Raw genomic sequence first — 12,233 nt, forward strand, 5'->3', positions numbered from 1 at the left:
CCAGTTCCCAGTATGGCATGTCCAGTCCCTATCCCTCCGCCTGTCTAGAGGAGACCTCCACGGCCTACAGACACCTACACACACACACACACACACACACCTACACACCTACACACACAGCCAAGGCTTAGATAGGGTCGACTAGGCCAGAAGAGTATAGTACTCCTCTTCCCTCCCCAGAGTCTGACCCTCTATCTGTCCACTACCTCCCCCCGTCTCCCACTTTACCCGCCCCTCTGCCCTCAGACAACCCTCCACCCCCCCCCCTCCTCCTTTAGCCACTCCCCCTCTGTTAGCCCCTCCCAGGGGCGATGCCCATCCTGCTCAATGCCGACGCCTCCTTCAGCTCCAAGCAGGAGCTCCTGGACCTCCAGGACGGCCCCCTGGGCCTCGGCCCCTCCCCCGACACACCTCTGGACACGCCCAGCCCCGTGGACTCCCAATCCGACAGTCCCCCAGGCTCCACCCCCGGAAGCCCCGCGGGCGACGCCCCCCTTGGACGCATCATCACCAGGGGGGTCATGACCCCTCTACCCGGGCAGCTGTACGGGGGCGAGGTGGTGGTGGGGGAGGGGCCGGCGGGGGCAGACACACCAGACGCAGACACCCCCCTGGGGGTTAAGTTCATCCCTACAGACACGGAGGAGCTGTGTGGGTGGGGGGCTCTGACGCCCCAGTCCATCCAGACCTTCAACACCCCTCGCTGGGTGCTTTTCTTCCTGTGCGTGGCCTCCTTCCTCCAGGGCATGATCATCAACGGCTTCATCAACACCGTGGTCACCTCCATCGAGCGCCGATTCGACCTCCGCAGCTACCAGGCGGGGCTGATCGCCAGCTCCTACGACATCGCCGCCTGTGTGTGTCTGGCCTTCGTCAGCTACTTCGGTGGGACGGGCCACAAGCCTCGCTGGCTGGGCTGGGGCGTGCTGGTCATGGCGCTGGGGTCGCTGGTGTTCGCGCTGCCGCATTTCACCACGCCGCCGTACCAGGTGAGCGTGGTGCAGAGGACGGGCATGTGCAGCGCCAACCGGACCAGCCCATGCCACGACGACCAGGGCGGGCTGTCCAGCTACCGCTGGGTGTTCATGCTGGGGCAGTTCCTACACGGGGTGGGGGCCACGCCTCTCTACACGCTGGGGGTCACTTACCTGGACGAGAACGTCAAGTCCAGCTACGCGCCGGTCTACATAGGTGAATCACCTCGTAGTTTTTGTTGCATTTACTATGTTGTACTCTCTCCACTGCATTGTCTCTCTCGTAATCACTGTTGTCACGATTGTGTCGTCTTTCTCAGAAAGGTTTGGACTTTATACTTTATACTACAGCGTGTTATTATGTCCAGGTTGAAAAAAATAACTAAATCAAAATACCAACGCAAATAACATGTCATGGTAGCATTCACCTCTGAAGCAGTCATAGACTTACACCCCTGGTGAGAGTACTTGACTGGAGATTAAAGAGTTGAAGATTAGATTATGTTGGTGACTAAGAGAGCGCACACACGCAAGCGCACCCACACACACACACACACACACATACACACACACACACGCTGTGAATTATGACCTAGTCATTCTGCTGGTTAGAGGGAGTGACTGTGTGTGTGTGTGTGTGTGTGTGTGTTGCTTTCACAGTGGCATTACAACCTACTTCAAAACTGAATTAAAACGTTGCTTTTATAGTAACTGGCTACTTTTAGAGGTACTTATACGTGCTGTTTTGTATAGATTAATAGATTAATAGATTAATGAGCACCTTTCGTATGAAATGTGACAGGCTAAAACAGGTGGCTAGCTGACCAATCTATGCTACTGTAGTTTTTGTCCTCATTGCCAAACTTCTGAACTCCTTTGCTAGTCACAATCATGTAACTAAGACATTCGCTGGAAAAAAACTTAGTTGTTATTAGTCATGTAATAGTCATGACTGGTTTGAGGCTGAAACGTTTATCTAACCCATTGTAACCATGGTAATGTTTTAGACAAGGCATCATTTAGCCGAGACGCTTTTTATCCTTCCCATAATTGCTTGAGAGTTATCAGATAGATCAGTGAGGACAGAGTCACGCATCTGTCATAAGACAATGTTCAGCTCCTCCATCACAGACATCAGTAACAAGTCCTTGAACCTGCACCCTCCCTCCTCACTTGGGAGGCCAAACGAGCCAATCAGAACCTCAAGCCTCCCTCCTCACCAGAGACAGAGAGAGCCAATTGAAGCCCCTCGCCACCTCCCCCGACCCTGGTGAAAACTCAGTGAACCAGGGGAGGGTGTTCAGAGAATGCTCTCTTCCTCGGTTCTAAGTGAAAACTCAGTGAACTATTATAAATAGTTAAACATGAACGTATTGATCATAAATAGAACAGCACTGATGAGAACTGAGGCCTGAGGGGAACAATGAGGTCTTTTAACCCAGCGGACAGGAAGTACAGTAGGAGTAGGAAGTCCCACACTGACACACCTCTGGGGCCGGTTGCATAAACACTGCACTGAGACTGTAGCTGTGTCCCAATAGTCTTAGAAGGCTTCCTCTTCCTTCTCTTCAAGTGTTTGATACCATTTCTTATCCGTTCCATTCATTACACTGAGCTCATCCTCCGATCTCTACCTCCACCAGCCTCCACTGATAACCACTTATCCACTACCTGTTCAGAGTTCCCAGACAAGTGAATATGAAAGAGAGTAAGCCACTTCAGACGACTGAAACGCACCGCCTAACTATGTCTAGCCTTTAGTATGACTCATTTCATCTTCTGCATAGGCATGACTTACACTTGTCATACACATGGCTTACCTTCCCTAGCCAAATTATGAATAAGTCTTAGATCCTGTGAACAAACTCATAAACAAACTAGTTTGTTGTGTGTGTGTGTGTTTTCCCCAGGCATCTTTTACACAGCGGCCATCGTGGGGCCTGCAGCAGGCTACCTGCTAGGAGGATACTTCCTCAACATCTACACAGAGATTCACCAGACGTGAGTACCCCTGTCTGTACCCCAACCAACCCATAACACCTAGTCCCTAGCTCCTAGCCCCTAGCTCCTAACCCCTAGCTCCTAACCCCTAGCTCCTAACCAGAGGACAGGCTCATTGTCATGCATGGAACGGAATAAGGAATCATCACCTCTGCTGGATGTCTTATCTGTATGAGTTGGCAGAACTCTGTAAAGCCTGTCTACTAATATAACCTCCACTGCTGGAACAGCACCACCGCCATCTACTGGTCATTGGAAGTGTAACATTTACCCAATGTCTTCAAAGAATAAAGCAAATAACTATTAAGAATGCATGTCTCTCTCACACACTTTCTCTCCCTTTCTCTCTCTCTCCTATCCTCCTCCTCTTTTCTCCTCCCTGTGTGAAGGACGGAGCTGACTCCAGAGAACCCTCTGTGGGTGGGGGCGTGGTGGATCGGCTTCCTAGCTGGGGGGGCAGCAGCCCTGGTCATCGCCCTTCCCATCCTAGGGTACCCACGACAGCTACCAGGTACTACACACACGCACACACACACACGCACAGACGCCCGCACACACACACACGCACGCACACACATACACACACTCACATATCTCGTTCCCCTATTCCTCCCCAGGGGCTCAGAAGTACGTGGCGATGCGTGTGTCAGAGGCCCACCAGCTGAAGGACGGCAGCCAGGCCACCGCCTCCGACCCTCAGTTTGGGAAATCAGTCAAGGACATGCCGAGGTAGAGGGACCGGACACACACACACCCGCATACATGCACACATACACACACATGCTACACTCACACACGCACACACACACACACACACATTACTCAGTGTGTCTATGCACCCCCTTTGGGGCTCAGACAGCAGATACAGTCTCCATGGCAACAGGGGATTATGGAGGGAACTTGGGGACGGTGATTACATCATAGTACCATGACTGACGTGCTCTGTCTCTCTCGCTCTCTATCTGGGTCTTAATGTTAGTGATTACAGAGGTCTTTACTTTGATTGAGAAAATGAAAGTTTGACAAGTGGAATATTCTTCATCTTTGTCTTTCTTTTTCTTTCTCTTTTATCTCTCGCTTTGTATCTATCTCTCTCTTTCTCTCTCTCATTATCTGTTCTTTGTTTCCGCTTGCTCATGTCAATTTATCTTGTTAAGAAGAGAGCAGAGAGCCTCTCATTGTTTGATAAAAGGCAATCATGGTTCTCCCCCATGCCCCTCCCCCCCCCCTCCAGGTCGGTGCTGCTGCTGCTGAAGAACCCCACCTTCCTGTTCCTCTGTCTGGCCGGGGCCACCGAGGCCACCCTTATCGCTGGCATGTCCACCTTCGGTCCCAAGTTTCTGGAGTCTCAATTCAGCCTCAGTGCCTCTGAAGCTGCCACCTGGTTCGGTGAGGGAGGAGGGAGGGCAGGGAAACTACACTGACACACACACACACACACACACACACACACACACACACACACACACACACACTTACACTGACACACATATAAATACACTGATGATCATCATACAGTAATGATCAACATACAGTACCTTTATAAACACTGTACACTTTGAAACACTACCTGTAATATTTAGATCAATCAATACCCCACCTTTTAAATAAACGATTGAGACGGTCTAACAGTTAGGTCCGGAAATATTTGGACAGTGACACAATTTTGTCTGGTACAGGTTGATCTTAATTTCATCTGTCCAAAGAATGCTGTTCCAGAACAGGGCTGGCTTTTTTAGATGTTTTTTGGCAAAGTCTAATCTGGCCTTTCTATTCTTGAGGCTTATGAATGGTTTGCACCTTGTGGTGAACCATGAATGGGTGGTGGTGCTCATTGAGAATTTCCTGTCTCTCACTTAAAACATGGTTTTTGGTCATTAATAAATGATTGAGACTCTGCCTCATAGATACCAATCACCAGTATCATGGGTAGTCACTATCGTACACTCCCGATCCCTCCCTCCCTCCTCATCCCCCTTTCCTCCCCTCCTCCTCCTCTCCCCAGGCTACATGGTGGTTCCAGCGGGTGGGGGGGGCACCTTTCTGGGGGGCTACATCGTCAAGAAGATGAACCTGCGTTGCCGCGGCATCATCCGGTTCTGCATGGTCTGTGCCCTGGTGAGCCTGGCGGCCATCTTTATCTTCCTGGTGCACTGCCCCAACGTTCCCATGGCCGGCGTCACCGCCCCCTACCGCGCCAGTCCGCCACAACAACACCAGTACGCCTACCAGCACGACCAGTACAGGGAGCCGCCCAGCAACCTCTATAACAAACTTCACAACAGGTAAGACCAGCCCCAGCCCCCCAACCCTCCACACCCAGGTCCCCAGCCTCAGCCCCCCAACCCTCCACACCCAGGCCCCCAGCCCCAGCCCCCCAACCCTCCACACCCAGGTCCCCAGCCTCAGCCCCCCAACCCTCCACACCCAGGCCCCCAGCCCCCCAACCCTCCAGCCCCAGCTCCAGCTCCAGCTCCAGCTCCAGCCACCCAACCCTCCACACCCAGGCCCCCAGCCCCAGCCCCCCAACCCTCCAGCCCCAGCTCCAGCTCCAGCTCCAGCCACCCAACCCTCCAGACCCAGGTCCCCAGCCCCAGTCCCCCAACCCTCCAGCCCCAGCCCCAGCTCCAGCTCCATCCCCCCAACCCTCCAGACCCAGGCCCCCAGCCCCAGTCCCCCAACCCTCCAGCCCCAGCCCCAGCTCCAGCTCCATCCCCCCAACCCTCCAGACCCAGGCCACCAGCCCCAGTCCCAGCCCCAGCCCCATTCCAGCCCCAGTCCAAGCCCCATTCCAGCTCCAGCTCCAACCCCAGCCCCAGCCCTTGAGCTCCAGCTCCATTTCCTCTCCTTTAGCATTCATTGGTGATACCAATTCACCCTCAAGCTAATTAAAATATGTATTTGTTTATTCCACAAAATGTTAAATGATAACACTGGAGAAGAGTGCTCAACCTACCAGAGAGAAATATTGATCATGTATTATATGTGAACAATAACAATCCTCTCTCTCTCTCTCTCTTTCTTTCTCCCACACACACACACACACACACACACACACACACAGTTCGTCGTTGGAGGGTAACCTGACGGTGGGCTGTAACGCGGGGTGTAACTGCATCAGGGAGCTGTACAACCCCGTCTGTGGAGCAGACGGAGTCATGTACTACTCCCCCTGCCACGCTGGCTGCAGCTCCATCAACCACACTGAGAAAGCCACAGGCAGACAGGTAACACACACACACACACACACACACACACACACACACACACACACACACACACACACACACACACACACACTGTGTTGGCTCTCTGAGCTAAAGCTTAGGTGATCTGAACCACACAGAGGCAGCTAGCCCTCAGAGCTAAAGCCCTTAGGCATTACCTAAGAGAGTCTCCATTGACGGTGTGATTTAGTCTAGGACATAAAGCCTTCATCTGTGTCTGGGAAGCAGCCTCAGAAAAGACTCCCTGACCGTGTGTGTGTGTGTGTGTGTGTGTGTGTGTGTGTGTGTGTGTGTGTGTGTTTACCTGTGCAGGTATACTCTGGCTGCAGCTGTGTGGTGGGCAACGTGACGTGGGGTGAGGAGGGTTCGGCGCTGGCGGGGAAGTGTAGCAGCTCCTGCCACCACATGCCAGCCTTCCTCGCCTTCCTCTTCATCGTCATCTCCTTCACCTTCCTCTGCAGCATCCCCGCACTCACGGCCACACTCAGGTAGGTGTAGGTGTGTGTGTGTGTGTGTGTGTGTGTGCTATGTCTCGCAGCAGTGTGATTCGCTGAAATCAAATAATAACAAATACTTTACTCTGTCAACTCACTCCCACTAAGGCCAGGTTTGAGTCGTTGTTATTCCAGGCTTAAATGCACTGTTCGCAATAGCCTGGGGCTTGAGCTCTATATCAGCCTCAGTGTGTCTGATCAGTCTCTCTGCTGCCCCCTGCAGGTGTGTCCCAGACACGCAGAGGTCCTTTGGCCTGGGCATCCAGTGGATCGTGGTCCGCACGCTAGGTAACTAGCTCTCCCTGATCAGCTTTATTAATGGGACTTTAACCTCTACAAGTCTCAATTAAAAACATTGTATATTGTCATATCATCTTATATTTCTTCATTCTTGCCTTCGAGGCGGGATCCCGGGTCCGATTGCGTTTGGCTCTGTGATCGACATCTCATGCCTGCTGTGGCAGGACCAGTGTGGAGAACAGGGCTCCTGCTACCTCTACCAGAATTCTGCTATGAGCCGATACACACTTATAGCCGGCATCATATACAAGGTACCTAGTACCCTACACACTCATACCCTACACACTTATACCCTACACACTATACACTCATACCCTACAAACTCATACACTATACACTCATACCCTATACACTCATACCCTACAAACTCATACACTATACACTCATACCCTATACACTCATACCCTACAAACTCAGAGCTGGCATCATATATAAGGTGCCATATACCCTACAAATGCATTGCTAGCATCATAGACTAGTTACAAACGCATAGCTGGCATATGCTCATCTCCCTCTCCTTCTTTCTCTGTCTTTCTCTCATCTCTCTCTCTCCTTCTCTCTCTGTCTTTCCCCCAGGTGTTGGGGACGTTGTTCTTCCTCCTGGCCAGTGTCATGTACAAGCCGCCCCCAGAGTCCCCCCAGAGCAGCTGTGAGAGCACGGACCATGGGCTGGGGGGGGGCGGGGAGGGGGGCGACACTGGAGACCTGCCAATCAAAGACCTGCATCATCAGGACGTCATCACTAATGTGCACGCTAGGTTATGACCTCAGAGCCCAGCATACAGTGAGTGTGTGGATATGTGAATGTGTGTGAATGTGTGTGTGTGTGTGTGTGTGTGTGTGTGTGTGTGTGTGTGGGTGTGTGTGTGTGTGTGTGTGTGTGTGTGCGCGTGCTTGCTTTAGAGGTGTCACCATGTGGCCTGAGCTGGACAGAGATGCTCATGGTTGCTATGGAGATATCTCAACCACCTTAAAAACAAATTCTGAAAATGGACGATTCGGAATGTAGAGTAACGTTGAATGAAAAGGAGCTGATGGCTGTTCTGCTCTGTGAGAGAGAAAAGGCTGAAGACTGTGAGTGCTGTAGTTATGTTTATGTCACGTTATGAATGAAACGTCATGTCAGCGTCGTGTTCTAAATTAAATGTCTGATGCTGAGTGTTGAAAAGAAGCATTTCTATTTCTAATTCCCTCAAAGCATCTGTCCTCTCCCTCTCGCTGATGGTCAGGTGCAATCTTTATATTGTCCACTAGGAGCACTAGCTACGGTCAGGTGTAGTCTTTGGGCTGTATTTTCGGCTGGCGCAAAATGGACGTTCAAACACAGGCGTATTGGCCATTTGTGTCGGTGGTAACAGGTGAAAATACCACAGCGTTGTAGCGCTGTCTCGCCTGCACTCAGGTGGGTGGAGTAGCGGTAATAGAGGCGTGTCCATGACAACGAGCAGGTCATGTGCCATCAGTTGCTCAGAAAAATTCAGAAAATAGCACTAATATGACACGCCCCCTATCGCCTCCGCCAGCTCCCTCGTTTGCGCTAAGACTCGTTTTTACGCCGTGAAATAGAGCTCCTAATGTGTTCCACTCAGAGTGTTAGCTACTGTACCACTTCATAAACACAGATGAACAGGAAGATATCAGACCAGGGGAGTCTGGTGGAAGTAGAAATCGGAGGACGGGCTCATTGTAATGCATAAATCATTCCATTCCATGCATTACAATGAGCCCGTCCTCCGATTTCTCTCTCCACCAGCCTCTCCTGTATCATATTATATATGAAAGTATATGACAAGAGTATTTAAAGGCACTAACTAGGATTATAAGCATATCTATTGAGAATTATTCAACAAACATATTATTGGAAGAGCACACGTGTGTATTTATGAAAGCCGTGTACTGTATGATGGTGTGTCTATGACCCCTGACCAACGGTCACGTATGTAACATGTAACAGATAGACGAGACACAGTCTGAAGGTCCAACATTTAGTCCATGTGACTTAAAACTACACAGTTCCCTACTGTATGCTGCCATGGCTTGATGGCAAGAGCCTAGGTGTTTACACACACACACACACACACGTACACGTACAAACGTGCGCATGCATGCACACACACACGTACACGTACAAACACGCGCATGCATGCACGCACGCACGCACGCACACACACACACACACACACACACACAACTGCACTTTAAACTCTGAATAGCACTGATGAGCATCTATGCTAGAGAGCGATCCCAATGACAGTGGTGTGGTATACAAATACTGTAGGTTATAACAGACCTGGGTCATTGCTCTAATTCTGTGACCATTTGCTTCTGCCTGTCTGGAGCGCCAGGTGGGCGGGGTTTGCACTTTTGGGACAATTCCATTGGTTCCATTGTGCCAGGCAAAATGAATCAATCAAGCACAGCAAAGTATTTTAAGTGATTTGAGATACTCTTAGAACCCAGGTCTGGTGTGTAATGGTGTCATACACAGACATAGGACTGTACCAGGTCAGGCTGGTGGAGGTAGACATTGGAGGCCGGGCTCCTAATGCATGGAATGGAATGAGGAATGGCTTTTGATACCATTCCTCATTCCATTCCATTCCATGCAATGCTATGAGCCCATCCTCCACACACACACACACACACACACACACACACACACACACACACACACACACTGTGCACACACAAAGGCTCTTTTTCACTCTCTTTATCTATACCTCCGCCAGCCTCCCCTGGACTGTGCTGCAGTAGGAGGTTGAGGCTGTGATGTTGAGGCTGTGCTGCAGTAGGAGGATGTTGAGGCTGGGAGGCTGAGGCTGTGCTGCAGTAGCAGGATTTTGAGGCTGGGAGGTTGAGGCTGTGATGTTGAGGCTGTGCTGCAGTAGCAGGATGTTGAGGCTGGGAGGCTGAGGCTGTGCATGTATGTTGAAAATGCTAGGGAATTATTGATCTATAAACGGCATGAGATGCAGTATGATTAAAGAACAAGTATTGGACCTATTACGGAATGAAACAGAACTTATAATGTGCCAAAGTAGCGTTGTTCTACTCTGTCTTCTGATTTTATCTTATTTATTTTATTCTGATGAATTATTTATGCTGGTAGTTAACATCACTGTCTTTACTTGTATTAATTTTGTTTTGTTGATTTCACCTGATCTGAGAGCACCTTTGTATAAACAAGGATTCCTCAGATGATTCTGAGAATTGGCCGCGTAGAGGGTTTCCCAGACAATCCCTCCCCCCATTCCAACCTTTACCCTGCCCCCAGAATGTAATATAATATTTTGACTTTGCGTATCATTTACGTAGGAATGAATTGACACTTATGTTAGCAATTTCCCATGAATTCCCATTTTTTATGTATTCATTTGCCCAGGGATCCTCATTTCCCATTGGCCGAAATGCCTGTCAGTCCCGTTCCCTCCACGCTCCCCTCCTATGGGTCCCTGTGGGGGCGTGTGAGGAACTGTGGAACTGTGAGCCCGCCCCTCATAGTCACGTTGTTGATGTCGCTTCACGCCAACGCATTTCAGACACTTCTGTAAAATGAGATTTTTGCATTTTGTTTTGGTACCTTTTTTAAAAAGAAATGAAACTGAAGTTTATGACTTTTATTGAAATGTTTCTGAAAACGTCATGTTTTATAAAAACAACTGGTGAAAAACAAACAAAAGCGATTTTGTGTTATTCATTAATTGTATTAGTATTTAAAAGCTGTGTGTGTGTGTGTATTTCTCTCTCTCTCTCTCTCTCTCTCTCTCTCTCTCACATAAACACACACTCTCTTTTTCTTACATGTACACACCCAGACTTCAAACACCAACACTAGCTCTGACAGGCTGTACTACTGAAGCTGTTTCACATACACACACATACACACACACACACACACACACACACACACACACACACACACACAAGCTCTGACAGAGACTTTATCACAGTTCTCATGACCCATCACAGACACCTCTGAACCAATCACATGGTTGGTTATATAAGTACAGGGCTTGTTCTTCATAGAATGTCCTTACACACACAGACACACACACTCAATCCTCAAACAATGTCTTTACACACACACATACTATGTGGTTCTACAGAACAGCTGATCAAGGTCTCTCGCGCACACACACACACATCCTCACTATGTGGCTTTACATAAAAGCTGAGCAAGGTCTCTCTCTCTAACACACACACACCCTCACTATGTGGCTCTACAGAAGAACCGCACAAGGTCGTACAATAAGAAGCGAGGCAGAATTAAAAGACAAACTATGTGGGAAAGGACTGGGAGCGGGACAATGGAGAAGCGTTTCCATGGATACTGCCAAGTGACGACCCGCTGCCAGCGTCTCTGCGGTCTGTTTGCAGACGGACTGACATGTTTCATGAACCATGATCACTAAGTACACATACTCACGCATCGATGAGCAGCAAACGCACACACAGACATTACGCTCAAACACACACACACCATACACACACCATACACACACACGCGCGCGCGAGTGTAGAGACAAACACACTCTTTCACACATCACCATGTGTAAAGTCATTTTGAAGATATTCCCTGCGTGCCGTATGAAACAGCACTCGGAAGTGGTGCTTGTACACAACCAGTTACACCTTGTAGGAGAGAGACAGACATTCAGAGGCTTCACTGTACAACACACAGTGAACTCAGATCAGGTTTTGGTGAAAGGACATTTTATTTTAACTAATACAAGTTGTTGGATAACATCCAAAGGGAATTTCTTACCATTTACTGAGAATGACAAGATTTCAAATGCATTTACGTTACGTTGTTCTACTTTTCATGGCGTACTATAGCCAGTAGATGGCGCTGTGGAGCTATGAGCCTTCTGGGCACCTGTTTATCTCTCCAACGTCTATACTTCCCAGTCTCTACTAGAGGAGGCTGCTGGAGGTAGAAATCGGAGGACAGGTGTGTGTTTGAAACCATTCCTCATTCCATTCCATGCATTACAATGAGCCCGTCCTCCGATTTCTATCTCCACCAGCCTCCCCTGCTCTCTGCCCTTCTGGCAGTGTGACTCTAGCCAGTGGAATATGTGATCTTTCATCAGACCCACAGACTGGAACCCCAACCCAATCCCAGCCATAGTGATTCTGGTGAGAGCTGAGTGGTTCAGCACAGACTGAAGTTGTTTGAAGTATTGTTTTGACCTCCAGTCTGACCGGGAGTTTGAGGAGCCATTTTCAAACCACTC

The 12,233-nt window shown here is 49.6% G+C and overlaps 1 protein-coding gene across 1 annotated transcript; it reads left to right on the plus strand.

Moving 5' to 3' along the window:
* Positions 1-311: 311 nt before the first annotated feature.
* Positions 312-10,659, plus strand: slco4a1 (solute carrier organic anion transporter family, member 4A1; the record flags this gene model as incomplete). Its single annotated transcript, XM_083675713.1, has 11 exons — positions 312-1,191; positions 2,885-2,975; positions 3,365-3,486; positions 3,593-3,704; positions 4,210-4,364; positions 4,981-5,260; positions 6,040-6,202; positions 6,515-6,690; positions 6,920-6,984; positions 7,099-7,247; positions 7,573-10,659. 11 exons carry the CDS (start codon positions 312-314, stop codon positions 7,759-7,761), a joined length of 2,382 nt encoding a protein of 793 aa, XP_083531839.1. The 3' UTR covers positions 7,762-10,659.
* Between the last annotated feature and the right edge of the window lie 1,574 nt (positions 10,660-12,233).

This window comes from Argentina silus, assembly GCF_951799395.1.
Source record: "Argentina silus genome assembly, chromosome: 8".
In the NCBI taxonomy this organism is placed as follows: Eukaryota; Metazoa; Chordata; class Actinopteri; order Argentiniformes; family Argentinidae; genus Argentina; species Argentina silus.